At 39.9% G+C, this 26,380-nt stretch overlaps 1 protein-coding gene across 2 annotated transcripts in view; it reads left to right on the forward strand.

The window, feature by feature from the left end:
• CACNB2 (calcium voltage-gated channel auxiliary subunit beta 2) overlaps window positions 1-26,380 on the forward strand; it is a 410,979-nt gene that overhangs the window by 13,661 nt on the left and 370,938 nt on the right. The window contains exon 2 of one of the 2 annotated variants that reach the window (XM_054020627.1): window positions 5,522-5,614. In XM_054020627.1, coding sequence (XP_053876602.1) covers window positions 5,522-5,614 — 93 coding nt within the window. The remainder of the gene's footprint in view (window positions 1-5,521; window positions 5,615-26,380) is intronic. The other variant, XM_054020628.1, reaches the window with a different exon arrangement.

Genomic DNA, 26,380 nt, shown 5'->3' on the forward strand with positions numbered 1-26,380 from the left:
AGGGTTTGATATACCGCAGCACTGAACAACCCCATTTGGTGGGGATGATTACAGTGGCAATGGATTATTCTTGAATGGAGTGGTAGGATTTGGTCAGTATGTCCTGAATTTTCCTTAGGTTTCTGTTCTTTATCTAGTGCATGTGCACATTTAAGTCTCTTGGTCTTGAATCCTTCTGCAAGGGGAGGAAAGATCACTTGGTGTGTTCTGTCTGTTAGAATAGGAACATTCTCTTCTCACTCCAGCAATTCTCTATTTAGAGATTCTACAAATCTTTCAGGATTATGCTTCTCAATTACTTTAAGTACTCATTTGTTCCTTATGTTAATCCTTCATTCCCAGATCTATCAGTCATCTAATCTGCATTCCAGATTTTTGTTTTCTTTCTGTTTCATTCTCTCCAGCTCATCATTTTTGTACTGAGATGTTATACTCCTGAGGGAATTCTGCACCAAAAATTTAAAAATTCTGTACACAATATTTTAAAATTCTGCAAATTTTATTTGTCAATACATAAATGTGGAGCCTCCAGCATGGCAGTGCGGAGCACAGGCCACTGACTGCACAGAGGTGGGAGATCACCCTGCAGTCCCCACCCCGGGACATGGACTCGGAAGTGAGGCTGCACCTGACCCTGACAGCGCAAGGGCCAGGCCTGCCCCTCCATGCCAAGCACACTAGATGTAGACAGGCATGCTCAACGCAGCAGGATCCAGGGGCTTAGTGTAGGGAGATCCAGGTGGGGGGTGATAGGGTTCTGTGTGGGGCAGGCAGCTTGGGGGCGGGGGGGATCCAGATGCTGGGAGGGATTGGTAGGGGGGTTCTGAGTGCAGAGACAATGGGTCTCTGCAGGGGGGTCCGGGTGGGTGGTTGGGGTTCAGCGGGGGTGGGGAGGTTGGGGGTGGAGGGCTCAGCAGGGTGGGGGTCTGGGTGCTGGCTTGATGGGGTGCAGGTGCTGGTTTGGTGGGATTCAGTGGGATGGGGGGGTCTAGTGCAGGGGGCTAGTGAGGGTGTTCCAGGTGCAGGTGGGGTAGGGGTCTCAGTGGGAGGGGTCTGGGTGCAGGGGTGAGGCTTGGTGGGGCAATGTAGGTATGAAGTGGGTTTTGGTGCATGGGGGTTGGGCAGATAGGGAGCAGCTCCCTGTACAGTGACCCCTCCCCTCCATGGCTGAGAAGCAATGGGGGCAGGAAGGAGGGGGTCCAGAGCTTCCTGCAGCCAGAGAGGTTTGGGCGGGGGGGTCTGACCCTGGCTGCTCCTTGCAGGGGAAGAGGAAATCCCATCCTCCCTAGCCCTGCTGGGGACTAGCAGCTGAGCCTAGCACAGGGTAGGAGCCACTGGCTGGGGCGTCTGCATCCTAGCCCCTGTCCCCGGGACTTACCTCTTTGCTGGCTGCTCCAGATGCCTGAAACAATGCACCCGCACTGCTGGGGAGCGGCACATGACCCTTTTGCGGCTTCCCTTTGCTTCCCCATCAGAGAGTCATTTTTCTGCAGGGAAGCAAAGAAATCTGTGAGGAACATGAATTCTGTGCACGTGCAGTGGTGCAGAATTCCCCTAGAAGTTAAGTTAGTGACTGCTGTCTGAATCCTCTGAATCTTTGAATGAGGCAAACATGTCTGGTTTTTTAAATTTTAGCTCTGCCTCTAACTCTTTAATATCAATCTTAATGACTAGCACTGTATTCTCCATTATAGGTTGGGGATGAGCTGCTACTGAGAGCATTACACATGCTGCCCTTTTCTGCCTTGGTGTAAAATACAAATGAATGGTAGCTGATTGTTCATAGATATGCATTTAGGATTTGCCATAGATTCAAAGGCCAGAAGGGACCATAGTGATCATCTAGTCTCACCTTCTACATAACACAGGCCATAGAACTTTCCCAAAAATAATTACCTGAGCATACATTTTAGAAAGACATCCAATCTTGATTTTAAAATAGTGAGGGAGAATCCACCACAACTCTTGGTAAATTGTTCCAGTGGTTAATTATTGTCACTGTTAAAAATTTACACCTTATTTTCCATCCACACTGACTGGTTTTCTGGTTGCGGATTGAGTAATTTGATGCCATTAGGTCCACTTTTCCAGATGCAATTTAGCACAGCATTTTTCCTTTGGTGATCAACCATGTATTCTGTTTGTCATGTACGTTGGAGAATTAAGTATTGTGGATGCAGGCCTTCTGTGCATTGGACACAGCAGGGATCTTGTTAAAATCATAGGGTTTCATTGTGGAAAAATGAACACTCTTCAGCTCCTAATAACTTAGAAATAATTGTTCATATATGAAACAGTGTTAATTTTCAGGGAACCGCTGTGCATGTGTAAGATGATTAATATGATTTTCATGGTTTATTAGATACGGTGGATTTAAATAAAGGATGAGTGACTTATTTTTAGGTAAAAGTGAGACTGAAAAACATGTCTTCATCACTTTTCATCTACCACACTCTTTAAGAAGAACAATTTTTACAAAAATACTTGTAGTTAAAAAAAAGTCTTACACAGCCTGACTGGTATTTTAGGAAGCAACAGAATTTAAACATGTGTGTGTTGTGTTTCTTTGTCTATAGCAACGCAGCCCATTTTAAAAGAACTTTACACACCTAAGTAACTAAGTAATAAAGCAAGCTAAGGTCCCCATTCTATATAAACACTTAAGAGCATGCATAACTTTACTTGTATTAGCAGTCCCATTGAGTCAATGAGACTGCTCCCATGATTGAAGTTATACCCATACTTAAGTGTTTGCAGGATTGGAGTCTTACTAATTGCAAAATGAATACAATTACTTTGTGCCAGATTGTTGCTGACCACATGCAGATATTCTGGGTAGTATTGAGGAGCATTGCCTTTGTGTATATAGCATACAAGCCCAGACTACAGGGACTGTTCCCTGCATAAATACTACTGTGTACAAGCCTATGGAGCAGGCTGCCCCAGTGGGTGCATGCTGGAACATTCAGAAGTATGGTAAAGCATATGCAGTACCTTGGTGCATTGGGTTCAAGAAAGGCTGCCCACCTTGCCGCTTATTTAGGCCAATAGCCATGTGTCACAATTCAGCCTGTTATTTGTAATTGTTCAGTTATAACCAACTGTTATACACTTCTTCCTGGAATATAAGCAAAATGTAGATAAAATACCTAATTTTAATATTGAAATTTCCAGCCTAGTATTATGTACATTGTGAAAAATCAGTTTACTATTCTTCCAAAATTATAACTCCAGAAACAATTGTTCATGCAAATAAAGAGTTTGATCTTGCACAACACAGCTGGGAGGAAATGCACAGGAAGAGGCAAAATATAATAAGACCGAATCAGTGACCCCAAATCTCAAAATTTTATCATATTTGGTGTTTTTCTTAAATTCATAGCTCCTGGAGTCATATGATTATGTGAGAATCTCAGCTCTCATTTAAAAACAAAAGCAAGTTTCTAGCCTTCAAAGTTTGGAGAAAAGCTTGAAAATTTGAACCCTAAGGGCTCAAATACCAGAGGGCAATTAAAAAGAACCCAAAATGTATTGACTTTAAAATCATGAGAATTTTAAAAATCTCATGACTTTTTTTGTGGGGAGACTGACTCAGGATTTTTGGATGTTTGGGGTGGCAATGTTGCAGAATATTAGGAAATCCGATTTTTTTTGTTAAGATGTGCTGCCATGCAGTTACAAACATATACATGATTATTAGCAAGAATAAGTTTAAGAGGGGATTACGTGGCCCACCACTTCTTTAGCATGATGAGTTTACCTATCAACCTCCAGTTTCCTGAGATACCAAAATCTTTCCTTCTTTTATTTTGTTTTGTTTTTTACTCTGTGCAGAGTTTACAGTATCAGACAAGAAACAAAGACAGATATAGATAAATATATGAGGGAGTAGAAGGAAACAATGAGACAATATTGGTCAACACGATAGGCAGTGGTATCCACACACCAGAGGCTGTTGTCACATTTTTGTAGGCATCACGGCAAAGGAGAGTTTTAAGGATAAAGAGGTAGCTTTTTGAATGTTTATGGGGAACTCTCAGGTGTGAGGGGTAGCATGGGAGAAAGAACTGAGGTGCTGGTTTGAAAATTTAACAAGTGGGAGATGGAGGTTGGCATTACTGGCTGATTGGAGGCAGGAGTTGACATCTTGATAGTGAATGAAAGATGATAGACTGGGTGAGGATTGACTGTGAAGGGCCTTGAAAGTGAGTACAAGCAGCATAAGTTTGATGTGATAGAGAAGAGGGAGCCAGTGGAGGGATTCAAAGAGAGGGGTGAAATCGTCAAAGTAATGGACTAGAAGAATAATCTTTGCAGCTGTACTCTAAATGGATCTGAGCAAGGCAAGATTGCATTTGTCAAGGCTAGAGAAAAGGATGTTGTTGTAATCAAGAGTGATATAGTGAGAACCTGGACAAGAGTTTAGCTGTGTGGATGGCTAGAAAAGGCTGTATATTAGTGGTGTTACGTAGGAAGATTTAGACATAGCCTAGATGTGAGGACCTAGAGAGAGGTCCAAGTCAACAATGATGCACAGGTTATGGGCTTGAGTGACAGGCAGGATAGTGGTGTTGTGTACAGTGACCAAGAGGGAGGTGGCTACTGAACAGAAATATTGATTGAATGTCTTCCTTTTGAGCATTATTATTGACAGTTCTATCATATCCAACTAGTAATGAATCAATACCATTGTTAGGAATCCTTTTGTTTCTGATGTATTTTAAAAAGCTCATTTTTATTATCTTTAACTCTGACTATAGATGTTACCTGGTGTTCTTTTGCTTCCATTATCAATTTTCTACAATTCCTTGCTTTTAATTTATGTTCATTATTATCAACTTCCCCTTTTTTCCATTAGTTATATTTATTATTTATTTATTATGGCTGCTTTCACTTCCCCTCTAAGTAAGGCTGGTTTATTGACCAGTGTAACCTTCTTTCTCAATTGTATGATTGTGGATTTTGTAGCATTTAGTAAACTGTTCTTAAACAATTATCATTCACATTTTTCTGTTTCTTTCTCCCATCTGATTTGGCTCATAATTAGGATGTACTGTAGACTTCTCCAGCATCTCTCTTATTAGGAAGTACATTTAAAGTAACTATAAAATAAAAAGTTTCAGAGTAACAGCCGTGTTAGTCTGTATCCGCAAAAAGAAGAACAGGAGTACTTGTGGCACCTTAGTCTCTAAGGTGCCACAAGTACTCCTGTTCTTCCTTTTATAAAATAAAACCATGCTATTCTGACTTGTGAATATAATATTACATCGTATTAGTTTGTAAAACTGCTTCACTGAACCTGAAAGGAGAGAGAGAACCTTTCAGGGCTTGATTGTGCAAACCTTATTCATGTTGGTCAGCACTTACTTATGCATGTGTCCCATCAATTACTTGCGTAATTGCTCACCAACTTGAGGTTGAGCTCCGAGCAGTCAAACATGTCATGTTACACCAGTAATGTTTGTATTTGAAGTTTCTGTGTAAGGGAAATTAACAGTATTCCTGTTTTATTTTTTTACAGTCTTACGGAAAAGGAGCTAGAAGAAAAAACCGATTTAAAGGATCAGATGGGAGTACGTCTTCTGACACTACCTCTAATAGTTTTGTACGTCAGGTATGTTATGCTTTTTTTAGTTTGTCATTCAGTTTTCAAAGGATATTGAAAACTTTTTGGTGTTCAGGACAGACTAGACAGACTTTTTCTTGCAGTATTAGTGATCAAGGCACAGTGTGGTGTTATTGGACACAGAACATAGTAGCTTTCAGTTAGTCTTATTTGCTGTTGCTGAGAGCAGTATTTACTTTCCTTTTATCACATAAATTCCATGAGGTGATTAAGTATGTAGGGGGATGGGGAGACTGGTGGGAGGGCCTCTGCTCTAGCAGAGACCTCATAGTCCCCCCATCCCCAGGGGGATTTCCTGCTTAAAATATTGCTTTTTTTCATTCTTCCCAGTGTTATTTCAGGAGCCCAGCTGGAAAGGAAATCCTTGGCAGCCTGGGTCCCACCAGACTGCCATGGAGCTGGAGAGGGCTGTAAAGGACAGAGAACCAGTGCAGAGTCATTCACACTCTGTGAATCCACCAGATATGTGCAGATTTCAGAGTGGATTCATTAGTTTTGATGGAATAATGCCAGGGAAATTCTGAGGGGGAGCCTGTAGTTAGATGTTGATAGATGTTTGGCTGCGTGTGTGTTTGCTCTGTGTGCCGCTCCAGCGCAGACAAGCTGGCACGGCAGACCTCGAGCGAACCGCCCAATGACCACAAGGTCCGTTAAGGGACAAAGGTTCCTGGCCAGGTTTATTGTCAACGAAGTATGGTACTAGTATCCTGCAGACACTACTGGTCCACTAATACATGTATGCCCGTAACAATGGATCAGCTCAGTGACTGGCGGGACTTTCTATTCCTCCCTAGGCTAGACAAAGATACTCCCTCTGAGATACATCTTTATACCCGATACAAACAAGTTAATACTGTAAAAGCAGCAGAGAGTCTGGTGGCACCTTATAGACTAACAGACGTTTTGGAGCATGAGCTTTCGTGGGTGAATACCCACTTATTCGGATGCATGGGTATTCACCCACGAAAGCTCATGTTCCAAAACGTCTGTTAGTCTATAAGGTGCCACAGGACTCTTTGCTGCTTTTACAGATTCAGATTAACACGGCTACCCCTTTGATAAGTTAATACTGCCCCTCTGACATAGTTACTGTAGTTACTGCCCCCGACGTGGCTAGTTATCACTCATCACCTTGTACATGTTGGTTCGATCAAAACATCTCCATTACGTACTGTCATCCTGACCTTATCTTTTAGGAGGGGTCAGTGTGTTCCTGTTATCCTTGGGGAATGTTTTTGTACCATCCTTGATATCAGGATGTTCTGGTACCACTTGATATCGGGATGTGTTTGCGTGAGTACTCTGTGACTAGCACTTCTTAGGAATGTGTATTTCTGCAATATCAGCCCTGTTCTTGCCAGATTCTGTGAGCAGGTCACGCCTCATACCAGGTCTCTAATACAAGAGCTTAAGGTTCAGGCTCTCTTCCTACTACAAAGCCTTGTAAAGTTTGCAGTACTTATTGTGGGTTTATTGTGTATGGGTTGATTTGGCCCACAGAGTTAGTGAAAACCACAGTGACAAAGTATATCCAAGGCACAGTGTAGTCTGTGGCTGCAGAGTTTACCCTTTGTTGCAGAATTGTGCTCCAGAAACTCAGTGTCTTTAGATAAAAAGTAGCTGTTATGGTTGAGGACAGAATCTTGAAAATGTGAAGCAAATGTTAACAATGCAGTGACATGTGCCTGAGTCTGAAGAGAACCTGCAACAAAGCTCTGATAAATGAATTTTCCCATCCATTTCATTCAGGATTTTGCAGGTGCAGAATTTGACATTTTTGCTGCGGAATTCTGCATGCCTGTTTTACTACAACGAGGCATGCAACATTTTGTTTTGTCTCCTTTCCTTGCCAGATTCCCTTGCTTTTTCCTATACTTGAATGCAAAATCTTAACAGTGACCTTATATGCATTTATTTCAGTTATATCAACAGATCAGCTCATCAGACCGTCAACTATTCCATTCATTTGGGAAGCTATTCTGCCTTAATACCATTGTGGTTATGTTAAAGTTTTGTGTCAGACTGCAAGTTTGATGAAATTAGAGTATATATTGAGATGGATGTGAAAGCCTTATGAAGCATTGGAGTGTGTTATCAACGGTGTTCTAGGCAGTGAAGGTGGAAAGATATGCAAAAGGAAGTGTTCCCCTTAACTTCCTGTGTCCCTAATGTTAAGATTTTGGGTTAATGGAGTGCGTCCTGCTGCATCCTTAACTGCCACTAAAACATAGTTTTTGTTTGCTCATTTCTTGGGGGATTTTTTTTTATACTGCTTTGGTGTACCTCAGTGTATGACTCGCCATAGTCAGGGAGAAAGGGAACTGCCCCCGCCTGAAAATCAGAGGGAAAAAACTGTGCTGCTGGAGCTGCTTCTGACTATGTCAACCCACCTGAAGAGTATGAGAGACTGTGATGTGTGTCGGTAAATTCTTTGTAACATTGTATCCTGTTTCGTTTTTTAAAAACCCCAAATGTTACAAGTAAACACACTAAGAGCAATCCTCTGGTTAGTAGTGACAACATAATCTGTCAGCTAGAGGGAACCTTCATAAAGGAATCTGTCAGCACTCCTTCCCAAAACACTCTGTAGCCTCTCATGTACTTCTGGAAATTGGGTACAGCCAGGAGCAGCTTCAGCAGCAGGGTGCACATGCGTGCATTATATTAGCACATCTGCATATTAATCTCCTCCTTCCCTGCCAGTATGAGACGTAACTCTCAAATTTCAAAGATGCTAGTGTGATAGCTGTTATCTTGTCAACACCAGGGGTTGAATCAGTGACCTTCATAGCTAAAGGAATGAAGGTCTGCTTTACTGCTTGTGCTAAAGAGTCAGGTTGTCACAAATTCACATTACTGTGGATTGGACATCCGGGGTGGGAATCGGGTAAGACACATAACACACTAACTTTTGGGTTACTCGAGTAAATAAGTGATAAATGCATAAAATGTAAAACCTGTGTATTTTGATCCTTCACATCATAATTTACAGATTATCGTAGTGTTTAAGTGGAAACCTGCTTTGAACTGTCTGTTTCACTGTGGATAGTATATTCCAGTAATGGTTATAGTATTATTCCAAAAAGATGCAGCAGCTCTGAATAACACAGAGAGGAATTGTTTGAGTCATAGCAGGTGTGTGGGAGAAGTGTTTCTGCATGAGTTTGCTCACTGCAGTTTCTTTCAGAGCTCAAGATTGCACCCTGGGCAAGCAGTTTTTCTCTGACTCTCTTTCCTACTTGGCTAGCTTGATACCCTAGCCCAAAGAGGAATCTCTAGCAGCATTACTGCCATTAGATGCAAAAGCACAGCAGACATTGGATGTCAAATGCTGATAGCACGTTCAGGCAATAGGTGCAACCGCTCTCCACTACTTACATTTGTGTGTGGTATTCCTAGAATATAACAGGATCTCTTTCTGTACTTGTGTCTTTTGTAGAAGACTGCCATTTTGGTATAAACTAACTGTTGTTTCCCCTTCTGCAGCACTAGTTACTTTTTGGGGCACAATGAGATTAATTATCCTTATTCTAGCATATGAAGACCTGTCCCATTTGCAAAGAATGAGCAAAGGGCTAGCAGCCCAGCATTTCAAGGTGGCATTTGGACCTTGAGGCAGGTTAGGTGGACCTTAGGTTAAGTGTATGGTTATGTATAAATTGTTTTAAAATATGCAAATTCGCTCTTTTAATGTCACACATGGAGTGCCTCAAAACTTGGCCTATAAACAAGTTCAGTGCTATAGGGGCTGGACAGCCATAAGGAAAGCTCCTCCTTTGGATATTAGATGGTATCTTCTCAATGGTTGTTTCTGCCTGTAATTGTCTCACACTCGGCCACAAGCAGAGAAGGACAGAATGAAGCAGTGGAGAAGGGCATTTTTAACATGAAGTAGCATTTGAAAATTGACTTTAGGACCCCCATGAGGCAGAAAAGGGCCATTGAAGAGTTTATGGAGACCAGTTGGATGGGATATACATTCTCCAGCCTTCTCCCCTCCAGTCAGTATAGCCCAGTGAGTTTCAAGTCACTTTCCCGTGTCCACAGAGCAAGTCAGTGGCTGAGCTGGGAAGTATATTCAGGAGTTCCTATATTCATCCACCACAACACTCTACTTCTAATTGCTTTATCCATTTTCCCACTGCAGATTTTTGTATAGTTTAGTCTATAGGTGATATTTTAACAATAGACATAAAAAAAACCAGTATGCACAAAATATTCTTTTAATTGTGGTACTAACAGTACTTGTGTAAATTCTAGTCCTATGTTACACACATCAGATGCCACTGAATTTGGTCCCAAACTGGTTAATGTTGCCTGATTAATAGGATGTCTGAGCTGAAGACTGTACATTGCCATACGCTTCCCTCAATCTGTGAGTTTGGCAACCCCCACTGATGGCAGCAGAATGTATGTGTACAGGAATCATTGCCTGTATGTGGACATTAATTTTAGGGGGGTTATTCAATTTTATTTATTAATTTGGGGTTGTTTTATTTAATTTAATGTGGTTATTCCCACTAAAAAGAATTGCTAAGGTTTAGAACAGTGGACAATCTGTGAGAGTTTAAGACAATACAATTAAAGATACTCCAAAATATAATTTGATTTGTTTAAAATAATGAGATTTTCATATACATATTAATTATATAATACTCCAACCCTACCATCTGATACTCAATGTGGGGTAAATGCATCCCTTGTATTGCTTCAGTGAACTCAATGGAGACATACCAGGAATGAATTTGGCCTAATACAATAACCCAGTAGTGGTATCCTGATTGTGCGCCAAAAACTGAACACAATCAAGCTAAGCAAGCCAGCAATGATATTTTCCTATGCTATCCTGTTGAAATCAGTGCTAGCACACTGTACCTGAAAAATATTAAGACATTATTTTGAGATATGAAGAGTAAAAAGTTTAGCAGGGCTGAAAACTTCCTTTAATCTCTATAATCACCATGTAAGCTCTTAGGGGCCAGCAACATCTCTTTATTATGTATTTGTAAGTGCCTAAAATAATGAGTACCCGATTAATGACTGGGCCTGTAGGCACTACTGTAATATAAATAATAAAGTATCAGAGGGGTAGCTGTGTTAGTCTGGATCTGTAAAAAGCATCAGAGAGTCCTGTGGCACCTTTAAGGACTAACAGATGTATTGGAGCATAAGCTTTCATGGGTGAATACCCACTTCGTCAGACACAGTGGGTATTCACCCACGAAAGTTTATGCTCCAATACATCTGTTAGTCTTAAAGGTGCTACAGGACTCTCTGTTGCTTTTTATAAATAATAAAGAACAATAATCATTTTTGTCTTTGACCTGAAGAAGGGACTTAAATTTATATATATATATATATATACACACACACACACAGTACAGATATATTATACACAAAAACTTCATTAAAAGTACATTATTAAGCTTGCAAAGTCAAGCACTGAAAAGTTGGGAATTGCCAGAAGTAAAGTTGATGCATAAGCAGAGTGAGACATATGAACAAACATGATACAGTCTTTAATTACATGACTACATACTATTTTTTTCCACAGGATACCTCCTAATTCAGTGCCCAGAGTGGATGGTGTTCTCCTAATGAATAGCTATGAAATATTTTTTTCTTCTCATTATTCAATGTATGTCCTCACGTTCTATTTACTGCATACTATTCAAACCTGCTCTGAGAAATAATTATTAATTTTTTCATGGGCTTTTCTATGGCACTCATCTTTACAGTATCTGAGTGCTTCACAAACATTATCTTCACAACATCCTTATTAGATGAGATGATGCATCATCCCCATTTTATAGATAAGGAAATGATGCACACAGAAATTAAGGTAATAGATTTCCATTCATTTTGCGTGCCCAATATGAGAAGCATAGGACTGGATTATTCAGTGTAAAGTGCTATATAATGCCAAGTACATGTTTAAAGCACAGGTCCCACTGACTTCAGTTGCAGCTATAAGTGCTCAGAATTTCTGTAAATCACACAATTAGGTCTGGTATACACTAAAAAGTTAGGTTAACCCAGCTATGTCACTCAGAGGTGTGAAAAGTCCACAACCCTGAGCAGCGCAGTTAAGCCAACCTAAACATGGGGGTAAACAGTGGTAGGTTGATGGGAGAATTTTTCTGTCTACCTAGCTACTCCCTATCAGAGAGGTGGATTACCTATGCCAATAGGAGAACCCCTCCCATCGGCATAGGTAGCACTACATTGACGCGCTACAGCGACGCAGCTGCAGCACTGTCACTTGTAGCGTTTCAAGTGTAGACAAGCAATGAGTGATACGATTTGGTTTTTGTGAAAAGTTTGGTTTGAGTTATGTAATAATAGTAGGAGGGTTTTCAAGACTTGAGTCAAATGCTCTATTATTATTTTAATATCCCTTTAAGGTTGTTTTTACCTCATCACCATTTGATCAGAGACCCAGTTTGCAGTATTTTTTGTAACTTTTATTTAAGAACAGAAAAAACTATAAGGTTAACTAATTTCTTATTCATACCTAAAGTACTAAAGAATATGAAAATTAGATTGATTACAGTGTAAATCAAGTTAGTCAAATCAGGCATTAGCAATACAAATAGTAAATTAAAAAAGAATAATTTAAGACCAACGATCGGTCAAGTCTTTACATGAGCACAATCAAAAATCAAATCACAAAGTTAACACCATCAATGATTGAATGTCTGACAGTCTTTCTGTCTCTGTACATTTTTGTTTCTTTGCGAGGGGTGGTATTGCTGCTGTTGTTGTAGTATGCATGTTGGTCCCAGGATATTAGGGCATATCTACACTACAATCTTAAATTGACCTATGTTAGCCATGACATTGACAAGAATGACAGCCCACAGCCGATGTAAGGAATGCAGTGTCTACACAGACATTGCATCACTCTAAGTACACCAACATGAGTCCTACACCTCTCGGGGAGGTTGAGTTGTGATGACGGTGTAGTAGAGCACTTACATCGGTGGGAGCAAGGCTGTAGTGTAGATACTGACATACTTAGGTCGACATAAGATGCCATATGTTGCCCTAACTGCAGTGTAGACCAAGCTTTAGAGAGTCACAGTGGGTCAGGTAATACCTTTTATTGGACCAACTTCTGTTCAGGGCCAGCTCCAGGCACCAGCCCAGCAAGCATGTGCTTGGGGCGGCCAAGGGGAAGGGGTGGCACGTCGGGCTCTTCGGCGGCAATTCAGCGGCAGGTCCCTCGGTCCCTCTTCGAGGGAAGGACCTGCTGCTGAATTGCCGCCGAAGAAGAAAGCGGCGCGGTGGAGCTGCCACCGATCGTGATCACGGCTTTTTTATTTTATTTTTTATTTATTTATTTTTTCGACGCTTGGGGCGGCAAAAACCCTGGAGCTGGCCCTGCTTCTGTTAGTAAATGAGACAAACTTTCAAGCTTACAGAGTTCTTCAGGTGTGGGAAAGGCACTCAGAACGTTGTAACTGAAAAAAAGAGATTAACATAAGGAGTTAACTCGCGTTGCAAACGACCATTCAAGGTGAAGTGGGCTGTTAACTCTTCTGCAGTCATAGGACAAAGGAAGGTTAGTTGGTTACAGATTGTTGTAATGAACCATATATTCAGTGTCTTTATGATCTTACACTTGTTTATCACATGTGGCGTACCTAATGCACTAAATGCCACAACAACAGCTATGTGGATGAAACAAGAGAATCACTATGCTCTCAAATGAACTCACCCAGAAAAATGATAAAACACTTTTCACAAAATGATCACTCCATGTCTGACCTCTTAGTCCTCGCCCTCAAAGTAAAGCTGCACAACACCTTCAAAAGATGAGCCTGGGAGCTTAAATTCATAACTTTGCTAGACACAAAAAATCATAGATTCAATAAAAACACTGGATTCATGGCTCATTACAACAATCTGTAACCCACTAGCCCCCCTTTGTCCTATGATCTCAGAGGTGTTAAATACCCACTTCACCTTGAATGGTCTCTTACAGCATATTAATTCCATATATTTAATCTATTCCACCTTGTATTTAGGTGAGTACTTTTCCCAGGACTGAAGAAGAGCTCTGTAAGCTTGAAAGCTTATCCCTTTGACCAACAGAAGTTGGTCCAATAAAAGATATTACCTCACCCACTTTGTCTCTGTATCTCAATGCAGTTTATTTAGGAGCTTATACTTTCCTTTGTGTAAACAAGGGGTTAAAGTTTGCATAGTTATGTATCCGGGTTAATTTGTTCTATGATAATATCTGCTTTGAACCTAGGTTAATTAATGGCCAATGGTAATTTGTACTATGCTATTAATAGACATATACACATACAGTGGCACCTAAAAAAGGTTAGGACAAATTTTCCCAGGCAGGCATCCCTACAGGTATTCAGATGTCCTGTTAAGGAAACAAAAGGAAAAGGTACTCAGAAAAGAAAAAGGATCTGCTCTTCAGTTTGAGTCATTCAGGAACTGCAGTTTGAGAAACTAGGCAATGTCTTCTGGTTCAGGTACTGTCACTACCGGGCATCATCCTTTGATCAACTGGCAGGTCTGCAATGTTTGTCCCTACTTTCCTTAGAAGGGAAAGTAGGAATATCAGCCTCTGTTTGTCATCATGATGACCTTGAGAGGAGCAGACACAGTTTCTTGTTTATCTGGTTTTTATGAGTAAAATTCAACCTGGCATCATACCAGCAATCTTCTGATCAAATCAGGAGACCACAGGTTTCTTACCTCAACCACACAGTCCAGTCCTGAAGTGAGGTCAGTCTGACTTTTGTTCTGCCATTGGGGCCTTCCTTCTTAGGGTACTGTTTCTTTGTCATACCCACGGGTGTGGTTTTTCCAAAAGCAATTGTAGTGAATAACAGGACACGAGGAATCCACCAAAATGGATTTCAATTCCCCTTATCTAGGTGAACAGCCCTGAATAAGAACGTAACATAACATAAGAATGGCCATACTGGGTCAGACCAAGGTCCATCCAGTCCAGTAGCCTGTCTGCTGACAGCGGCCAATGCCAGGTGCCCCAGAGGGAGTGAACCTAACAGGTAATGATCAAGTGATCTCTCTCCTGCCATCCATCTCTATCCTCTGACTGACAGACAGGCTAGGGACACCATTCCTTACCCATCCTGGCTAATAGCCATTAATGGCTTAACCTCCATGAATTTATCTATTTCTCTTTTAAACCCTGTTATAGTCCTAGCCTTCACAACCTCCTCAGGCAAGGAGTTCCACAGGTTGACTGTGCGCTGTGTGAAGAACAACTTCTTTTTATTTGTTTTAAACCTGCTGCCCATTAATTTAATTTGGTGGCCCCTAGTTCTTATATTATGTGAGCAAGTAAATAATTTTTCCTTATTCACTTTCTCCAAACCACTCATGATTTTACATACCTCTATCATATCCCCCCTGAATGGCCTCCTGACTATTAGGGCCTGGTACCTTCCTGGTCATAATGTATGACTCTTTGTCCTTTGGCTTAGAAAAGTTGTTCCCCACCCATTCATGTCTCATGCTTACATTTTCCCAAGTCAGACAGGGCCTCATGAGCAAAGTAAGAAATTACAGAACTGTCACTCTATCGGGAACACTAGGGAACTAGGTGAAAGATTATTTTGCTTTATCAATCTCAAAGCCAAGGTGCTTGTTAAATTCATTAGCATAAATTTACTGAAAATATCATAAATTAAAGTTTATTCTTCATGTCCATACTACTATAGGCCTATATATCGTATATCTTCCCCACTTCACAGATGGAATGAGGAGGCTGCTTAAGAATTTTTTCTTACATCATTACACAATATGAACTTTAAGCATATCACATTCATATTTGAAATTAAATTCATAACTAATTTCAATAGTCTAACACTTAAGTTTAAGCTTATTAGTACAAATTAATTTTCTCTGTTATCACTTCCACCAAGTGATGTTGCTGTAGCATTTGTATCCAGTTCAGTACAGACATTTTCTTTCTGCATTAACTCATTTGTCTCTGGGTCTTCTGCCACCAGTAATGGCAGAGATCTCACTGTTCTTTGACTAAGATTTTGTAGGGCACAGATGAGGAGAAAGAGAACCTTGTAATTTTTCAAAACAATATAATATGAAGGAGAAGTGAGTGAGTAAACTGGATGCGAGGGCCAAATTTAGGGACAGGAATTGCATGATAATCTTGCATTTCTCTGGGTTAGTATCTTTCTCTAAACCATATATGACCTTTATAGTGTTAACCTGTGCAAACCCTATGGATCTCTTTTATAGCATGACCGAGGTTCAAATGGGGAACTAGGTACTGTTCTGGGTCAGCAGCCCTATACGCCACAATAGGTCTCATTTTGCAAGTATTCCACATTTGAAACTGATTTACTCTTTTATGCATTTACAGTCTCTACAAAATGTAAATTCAGCAAAAATGTCTCTTCCATTCTTCCTACAGTCACATAAATAAGGACAGCACTCCCCAGATCATAATCTGCATGCACCTGGTTAGGTAGGATGCCTTCAGGATTAATTTGCTGGGGGGATTAAACCACCCCCCATTTTTGGAAACAGCATCACATAGGAACTCTGGCAGAGGCAGAGATAGCATTCAATTCTCCAGGGTGGCATTCAGCTGCCTTAACCATGAGACCATCCCTTCTCTTCTTGCAATTCTGTCTCACACTTTCCAACTTGTGCAACAAATGAGGCAAGAGTCCTACAGACAGCAGCCCCCTTCACTACACAACCCTGATTCATCCCTGGAGCAGCTGCACTCTGTGCACTGAAAGAGGCGAGATTCTCTGTAAAAAATAGTATGTGATCATATAATTAAAAACGCTATCAGACTGCATATGCACAAGGGGGGGGGGGCAAATTCAGGTTGCACTGGCAACCTTAATTCAGGCATTTGCTAGCTTTTGAGTGCTTGAATTTGCAACCTTAATGTTCTATTATCATACTTTGTCTGTAATTTCCTAGGTTTTTAAAAAAGAAAACTGAAATCCGTCCCAGAAATTCCATTAATTGGCATCATTATTCCATTAACTGACACCTATATGGGTCATCAGCAGGATTGGAACCTTTATATCCACCACACAGACCTCTGTCACCTGAGCTAATAGCTTGTCAGTCTCTACATAGACAAGCACTAGAAGGGAATGAGAGAGTTTGCCAGTGGGTTTCGCAGATATTTTCTGCCAACAGAGGAATGTTGGGACTCAGAAATCTTGGGTTTCATTTCAGATTTTGGAGAGGGGCATGCTCTCATGAGGTCATAGAATCCTTCTGCCTATTCCTGCCAACCTTAACCCTTTCTGCCCTGTCCTTAACCACCTGTCCCTTTCCCCATTCCTAGCTCCTTATCCCAGTCCCATTGTCCTGGCCTGCCTAGTCCCAGTCTCCACTCCCATGGCCAAGTGAGTACCAGTTTGCCCACTCCTAACTTCTTATTCAATCTGTCTCTTCCCTCCCCTCCCACTGTCTCCCAGTTCCAATCTCTTCCCCAGCTTCCTTATCCAATCTCTGCAACATATTAACTCCATGAAGATGAGTATTGTAGTTCCCCTCCTGGTTACCTCGCTTGCCAAATACATGGAAAGGACAACCAGAATTTGGCCTTATGTCTGAATGTAGGAAGAACAATAATATTTTTGACAATCTTTGTCTCTGCTGTACATAAGGTTAAGTTGTCTGTTTACAAGCAAGAGTAATTAAAAACTTCTATACTCACAAGTTATTTTTTCTGTAAGTTTTGGTTTTACCATTCACAAAATTCAGTCAATAACTACAAACAAGACAAATGTCTTTGAGGGAAGGCAGAAGGATAATAAATTCATTACATCATTATTTATAGTTATGTTTGTGACTGAAGACAGTGCAACAGGCATTGAGCCAGTATTTAAAGGCTGAAAACAGATTTATAAAACCTTCAGTATATCAGTCTAAGCAGGCCTGGAGTCTGCAGTCTATATCACAATTTAATCTGTCTTTGCAACACAATTAAAAAAAAATAGACTGTCTCTGTGGTTAATCATTAACATTTAAAATAAAATCTGAACAAAGATGGGTCCCGGAAATGCAACCACAAAATATGTGGTGCCAACTGAACATGGAATTTGTTTAAAAAATCATTGATTGAAAGTGCCATACCATTTTCTGTCAAATATTTTGTTCATTCCAGTTTGCCTGATCTGTATTTTGCAAACTCTTGAAGTAAAAGTATTATTGTACTCTAGTCAAAACATTGGTCAGTACAGACCAGATCTTATAGACTCTCAGATTTTGAGGCCAGAAGGGACCAGAATGATCATCTAGTCTGACCACCTGCACATTGCACACCACAGAATCTCACCCACCCACTCCTGTAATAGACCCCTAACCTCTGGCTGAGTTACTGAAGTTCTGATATCATGATTTAAAGACTTCAAGTTACAGAGAATTCACTCTTTATACTAGTTTAAACCTGCAAGTGACCTGTGCCCTATGCTGCAGAGGAAGGCAAAAAGCCCCCAGGGTCTCTACCAATCTGATCTGGTGGATTCCTTCCCAACCCCAAATATGGCGATCAGTTAGACCCTGAGCATTTCAACAAGACCCAACAGCCAGACTCTTGGGAAATAATTCTCTGTATTAACTCAGAGCCCACCCCAACTAGTATCCCATCACCAGCCCTTTGGGTTATTTGCCACTAGCAGTCAAAAATCGGCTACATGCTGTTGTAGGCAGTCTCATCATACTATCCCCTCCATAAACTTATTAAGCTCAGTCTTGAAGCCAGTTGGGCTTTTTGTCCCCACTGTTCCTCTTGGAAGGCTGTTCCAGAACTTCACTTCTCTGATGTTTAGAAACCTTTGTCTAATTTCAAGCCTAAACTTGTTGATGGCCAGTTTATAGCCATTTGTTTTTGTGGCAATGTTGGTGCTTAACTTAAATAACTCTTCTCCCTCCCTGGTATTTATCCCTCTCAAGTATGTATACAGAGAAATCATATCTCCTCTCAACCATCTTTTGGTCAGGCTAAACAAGCCCAGCTGTTTGAGTCTCCTCGCATAAGATATGTTTTCCATTCCTCTGCACCCGTTCCAGTTTGAATTAACCTTTCTTAAACGTGGGAAACCAGAATTGCAGACAGTATTCGAGGTGTGGTCTCACCAGTGTATTGTATAATGGTACTAACACTTTCCTCTCTCTACTGGAATTACCTCGCCTGATGCATCCTAAGACTGCATTAGCCTTTTTCATGACCATGTCACATTGGTGGCTCATAGTCATCTTGTGATCAACCATTACAGGTCTTTCTCCTCCTCTGTTGCTTCCAACTGATAAGTCCCCAGCTTATAGCAAAAATTCTTGTTAGTCCCTAAGTGCATGATGTTGCAGTTTGCACTATTAAATTGTATCCCACTTCTATTACTCCAGTTTTCAAGGTCACCCAGATCTTGAATGATATTCTAGCCCTCCTCTGTATTGGCAATACCTCCAAACTTTGTGTCATTGGCAAATTTTCTTAGCGCACGCCCACTTTTTGTGTCAAGGTCATTAATAAAAATGATAAATAATATTGGTCCCAAGACCAATCTCCGAGGAACAACATTGCTCGTGTCTTTCATAGTTAATCTTTGAAACAAGGTGATTATATCCAAAACTCAAAAAAGCTGATGAAAACTATATATAATACAGTTTTCTTTAGCTCCCAAAAACCTAAAAGACTAACACTGGCTAATGGTATGGGCCGAAGTGTGTTTCTACTGTAAAAGTGAACTAAAATGGGATTGTAGGGTTCCATCTTTATTGCTGCTCAATGACTTCATATCTTTTGCTCAGTTTACAAGATGTTCCCTCTTTCCCCCTCCTCTGCCCAACTCCTCGCCCTTCAAATTATTTCAGGCTCTGACATCACTAATAGTAAGGATCCTGAATATGGAACTTAGTTAACAATTCTGCTAATCCTCAGAAACTACAAAAGGATCCAACTCACTCACCCAGGGCTTTATATGCTCTGTAGCGTTAAAAAGAGTAAAAGGCAGAAAAACAAATTTGTCAGTGAAGTCAACAGATAAGGTTCACAATACATTTGGGGAGTAGATCTGCTGAGTAAGAAACTCCAATTTTATACAGCATTTTATTAAGCAATGGTTTCGATGTAATTGTATCTGAAGACCTAAAAGGGTCAACAAGTGGGAACATCATCCCACTCTGAACTTCTCTATTTGTGCACTCTAGATGAAGGGTTTAAATAGCACATATTATTTTCTGGGGCCCTCTGCACAAGGGTCAATTTCATCCCCAGTGTACAATAGCAGGGACTGTCACATAATTTGAATGAAATGTTACTAAGCTGCTATTTCATTCAAATAAAATGAAGTTGGCATTCTCTCCTTCCTACTGTAGTATTTGGTATGCATCTCAGGAAACTTTCCAGGTACATAGTGGAGCCAGGGATGCATATGTCCTTAAGGACACAGACAAACTGAGACACAGAAAACTGGGTCACACAAGTAAGCAACAGATATTAACATTCCCCTCTAAGCAGTTTTAATTTAACATGCATCTGTGGATCCATGTTGTTTTCACTGACTTTTGCAATACTAAAAAGCCCTATCTTCAGAGAGTTACGCTGTGTTTGACAGTGCCCCCCAGAGTATCATGTACACACGTGCTTTCCTTCAACATTAGGCACATGCATCTTTTCTAACCAAACACATATTTATCCATTAAGTAAAATATCACTCTCCAATAGTGATTACATACAGAATTTGTATGCCTTTCCTAGACTATCTCATCTTAAGAACAAGAGACAGCTGGGTGGCTAAGTGGTGAGTAACAAGGACCTTTGTCACCCTTCTGCTAAACTTTTTAAGTTGTCACCTATAATTCTAGTACCTAAAGCCATTTACTAGCATTAGGTGCTAAAAGCACTATCCATATTATTACATTTCTTCAGCAGAGAGCATTTGGAGAGAGGTACATGAAGAAAGATTCACAAAATTAAAAAAGAAAATAAGAAGCCTGGCAGGAGATGGGGAGAAAAGAAAGAGATGAATAAGAGGTAAAAAGAAAAACAAAGAAGGCAAAGAAAATATAGCCTTCATGAAACAGGATATTTGCCCTGTAAAACTCAGACAAGAACTGCCACCAGAATAGCCAGGTCAGGCGTTAGGAGCAATGGGACAAGGTTCAATCACCTAATTTAAGTCAAGAAAATACATTAAAATTTGACTCTTAATTTTTACATTCATCCCCTGTTTTCCACACTCTATGCTTCTTCCAACCCCTCCTGCCCCTATTTTTTTCTGCACTAATTCTGGAAATTAACTTCAAAACTTAGTAGCTGTGAGGAGGAGGAGGGGGCTGTATATATGGGTGCATACTGGAGAGTTTGGGGTGTTGCTATGTAAGATGGGTGGATGGTACAAAGCATGTGTAGTCTACTAGCATGTGTGGGAGGGTGCCTCTGGGATAAAGTGGAGTGGAAGTTGGAGGCTGAGGGGGAAATTGGGATAGCTTTGGGAAAATGTTGCACCCCCTCAGCTTCTGTCTCTGCTGCCTGTGCCTTTGCTGCCATTAGGTGCTTCTTCCGTCTGTTCCTTGATCCTTTGGATCCAGCAGAGAGCTCAGGGAGAGGGAAAGTAGAAAGGGCTGTCTGGATGCCTTACTCAACAGGCATCACAGCAGACCCTCGTGGCTGACAGCATTAACAATTTCAGGTATTTCTGCAGCCCAGATGGAGGTGTCACATCTCTGTTGAGCTATGGACTGTGACAAGCCTGCTGAATGCATGTGTTATGTGAGATTTGTGCCACTTGACACCTGCTGCTGCCCTGCAATGGAAGAGGGGAGCCACTCTGGCTGGTCAGGGATCGGGATAGGTGTGGATTCTTTTAAACCATTGTCCTAAGTGATGAACTTTCTTCGCAGCTTTGTTTAATACATAATAAGAAATTGATCCTTAATCATCCTCCATGGTCTAAAATGGGAGCAGAGGGGCTTTGTGCATCACGGTTGATGTGGAGAGACAATTTAGGTGTCCTATCCAAATATCTGCATGATGTGCAAAAACCCTCTGCAACACTTCATATACAGTTTAAGTTTGCATCATGTGTAAGGAGAAACAGAAGTGCAGTGCAGAGGAGGGGGCTGGCTCATCGTTCAAGGTGGGAAGTAGCACTGACATTTTACTCCCTTGTTTATTTTATTCCCGTCACTGCAGGATCTGTCTTTCGTGTACAAGGGTTTCCTTACTTCTACTACCTTTACTGTCAGATAAATGAAAGGTTCCCTAAGATTAATTAAAATTCAAACTCACAGACTCTGTTAAAATCAGGAATGAAATAAGCTACATATATTTAATTGCAGCTAGTGCCAAAGCCATCAGCCTTGCAGAAATAGTTTTTTTCTGAGAAAAAGTAATGTAATCAGCCTTTTTTTTTTCAAGTGTCTATTTAGCAGCAGTGTTTTTATAATTTTTATTAAGACAGCCTAATAGAAAACAACATTTCCTTAAACCCTATTGGTTGAATTTTTCAAAAAGAACACATTTAAAAAGTTGTACTTAAATGGTTAAGATTGTAAGTCCCTAGCAAAATACAAGTTCAAATTTGAAGTTTACACACAAATACATTATAAATACAATTGTTTATTTAGTTCCTTCTGCAAAGAGGTGAGTCTGAGATTCTTTGTTTTCCCTTTAAAATTATCTTTAACATTGAATTCAGGCCTAGTTTAATGAAAATGTAATGGTTTTCTGGGGCATGTGTTAATGTGGCATAGAAAATGACACCTAGATGATGGTCTAACACTGTTAATATTCTCATCTTTTTTTAAACAAAAGCTTAGATTCTGGATCACATTATGGCAGATTCCAGAAAATATATACCAGTTTGCTGATCTCCCACAAGCCAGCCCTGTTTCACCCCCTGCATGAAGTCTAGCCATTTTTGGTCACAGATACTATATTGGAAAGGAGGAAAGTGCATTGCAATTGGCCATATGGGTCCACTGGATCTCTTCCAAGCATCCCAGGCAAGTACACTCTTGCTCGAATGCAGGAGTGTTCGCTCTTAAGCATCAGTCATTGGAAATATTAGAGTATGTGCCAGGGCCATTTCATACCCAGTCTGCCATACAATTGCCAGTTTTACACTTACAGCGCAGAGGCACCTTTCTGTACATTTATTTAACCTGTTGTTTCCAATCTCAATAATGTGTTCATGAAAATCTTAGCATTATTTTTCCTTTGATCCCATTCAGGCTTTTATGTAGTGGATTATGAGGTTCATTTAGAGCCTGTGTGTGTGTATAAATATATATATACACACATATATTATATATACCTAACGTGGAGATGTCAATTGGAGTGTTATTTTCCAGCAAACCTCATTACAGCTCTGGAGTACATATATACACACAATATTGTTCCATTTGTACCACCTGTTATTTTGTTTTTTACCTATCTATGTATCTATGTTTTGTGTATAAGTTCAATTAATATTCCAGATCAGCAAATTAGATTGTGCTCTACTAATAAGTAAGTTGTAAATAAATTTAAAGCCATTATTGTTAATGAATTTGAAACTGCTCTGTTGCAGCTTGTTCTGTATAATGTTATCCTTTTTATATTATCTAGGTTTGTGTATTTAATCTACAACTGAAAGTGGTTTGTGTATTTAATTTGCAATTGAAAGTGTAGTAGGAATAAAAACATTCCACTTTTGAATGTAAGGACAGGTACGGAAAATCAGTGTGCATATTTTAAAAAAGTGAACATTTGCCAACAGCTATCTCATAATTAACATAAAATTTCCTGTTTCAAATATTACATAGGGAAATATTGTGGTTCGCAATGTGTGAGACTAGAATTCATGTTAAAATAACATTTCTCTGAACAAGGTTGTTAGATTAAAGGGAAGAAATCCAGGATGTGAGAACTTCAAAACACATTATTATAAAATTATTAGTACCCAACTGTGTGATTACTTAAATTTCTAGTGCCATTGAAATCAAAAGGGCCTTGTATATGAATAAGGTGATCACAGGCACATAGCAATTGTCTTATAAATAAACAATAACAATTAATGATGGTGATACTGCCCTTCATTTGAGCTCTCGCCGTTATCACCTTTCGGACAAGTAGTGGCCTTTACCACTGGTCCATTTTGGGGAAGGAGCAGAGCTGCACAAGCAACATAGGGAGAATTTGTGCCTCAGAGACCAGCAAATTGTGATTACTTTACATTGAAGGCATAGTTTTTATTCTAGCTACCTTGTTCAGATACATGTTGCATATTATGAATGATGATATCACATATTGGACTCTGAAGTGATTGGATACAGACTATCCTTAATTACAAGTGTCATTATTATTAATATTTATTTATTAGCTACCTGCTTCTGTGCCAAGTTGTGGTCCCCTGACTTCAGTGGGACCTGGCATTTAAGATGATCACAATTTGGCTCCATATGCTCTATGTGTTGCATATTTTCTTTAATTCCCACATTCTTGAATACTTTCTCAGAGAAGCACTGTGCCCACAGGAGTCTGCGTATTCTTTGGATGGTGCAACAGCTCACCTTATGAGCCTGGGCAAGGTAGGTGGTGTGACATGGCCTTGCTTCCTCAACATCCATTCTTTCCTACTTTGTGACATAGCATGCTCTTGTGGAATGGTTCCTGTAGTTTCCTAAATGCAGGGATTGCAACTGGGACAAGCCTTTGTCCAGGGTGGGAGGAAAAGGAGATGAGTACCTAGTGAGTTTTGCCCCAGTCTTCGTACTATAAAAGCCTGTCACATCTAACCCTTCTTTCACAAATAAAAAATCAATATTATGTATCATTATGTCATCTCAGCTGTTTCCTGGTTAACATGGCATAGTTTATCTGGAATTGGACATATCTATAGTTTGGGTGCAATTTGTTAATCCAGTAGACCCAAGTTACTGTTCTGACAACTATTTCTGGAATACTTTGCAGCAGATAATTTGCTCCTTTACCAAGCATGGTTCTGTGAAATTAAACAGGATCGTCTATTAACATTGCCTTGAGGAAAAGTCTGAACAACCAATATTGCCTTCATTCTCTCTCATCAACAAGCAATGTTTATTCTTAATTAATATTGTGTACAAGTCACCAGTGTTTCTAGGTGGAACCATGTTAAAAGAGACTCCATAAAATGTGTCCAAGAGAAATAACAATTGTTCTTCAAGTTGGTGGGCTCAATGATACTAGAGTAATGGCTGGCTAAAATATCTGAGTTTATTTATTAAACAGCAAAATTTCTTTATATTTTATAAACCATATACTGACTTCAGAATATCTTCAGTTTATATTTACAGAGAGAGCAGTAAAACCACATTACAGATTGTTAGGCCGATACTGTCATTCTTTTTGTTATAGACATATGCGTTCTTAGCATCTTTGCGAGGGCAGGGGTGCCTGTGCGCAATACTCTTCCTGATATTATCCCCTGGTGACATCACTGTATGGTCCCACTAACCGGTATCTATTCACTATATTTTTAATTTGTTGGTGGAAGGAAGCTTCTGTAATAAACATTTCATTCACACAGCTATTGAAAGTATTTTTTCTTGAATAAAAATGACAACATATAAATCTTTGTTTAGTTGAATAAATGCTTTTAAATTATATTTAATTCCTCCTATTAATTTTAAGAATGCCAGTTGCCTGTACTGTCTTTACTTAAGCACACGTTCAATGAATGTATTTATTAAAATACTGTGCTTTCATAAATATATTTTAAAACAATGTAATGTACACGACTGAAATTAGATGAAGGAAATATAGCATAATGAAACAGAAATTTTAAACTTCAAAATTAAGTAGAATTACAGGATGCCCTCTTTTGTTCTCTGTCTGTTGGACTACATCGTTTAATTTATATAGCAGGGAACTCACACGTGCCTCTTATTTACTTTCAGTTTGTGCACTCAGTCTATAAAAATGAGCATGTACTCTTTGCGTAAGCACTTGTTTTAAAATATATCTGTACAAATAACTATACCAGGAAACACCTTCACTTAATAATTAATTTAAATAATTTTTAACCTACTGATAAGTCAGACTCTTTCTCTCTTTATCTTGGCCTGTTTGGCGGTCTATGAGCAAACTTCAGAGCTGTAATTCATCATCAGTGCAGCTCCACCAGTTGTTGCAGTGATGGAAGTTGTAGTGTGGACATGGCACAGATATTTTTACCCCAGTATCATTTAACATTAGGCTTAGATAATTTTAATAAAAATGTTTGAGCCCTGTCTAGATTAAAACTTCCACTGTTGCTACCACCAGTGGAGCTGCACCAATGGTGAATTTTGGCTATGAACCTTACTAATGTTAAATGACCCTGTGTTAAAAATGCCTGAGCCATGTCTATGTTGCATCTTTTCCACTGCTACCAGTGCAGAAGTGTAACTATGATGTTTTCTAGTACAGACTGGGCCTTTAACAGCAAGCCACTTTCCACTGTTTTGCTAGTTCTTTTCATGAGCATACATGCCATCCTTCACTTACTTACAGTTGTACCACACAGGAACAAACCCCAAAACAGGTTTGCAGAGAAATTAATCTTTGTCCTTATCCTTAAAACCTCAAGAGAGTTCTATCCAGTATCCAGATTTTCTTGAACTGATATTACAGGTTAGTCAGGTTATATTTAGTTTTAACTGGCTTCCTCAAGTTCAAACATTCTCCATCTATAGCTGATTTCAGAGTAGCAGCCGTCTGAAGTACTCCTGTTTTATCTATAGCTGAGTTTCACTTGTAAAGGT

This window comes from Malaclemys terrapin, chromosome 2 (assembly GCF_027887155.1).
Source record: "Malaclemys terrapin pileata isolate rMalTer1 chromosome 2, rMalTer1.hap1, whole genome shotgun sequence".
Lineage (NCBI taxonomy): Eukaryota > Metazoa > Chordata > Testudines > Emydidae > Malaclemys > Malaclemys terrapin.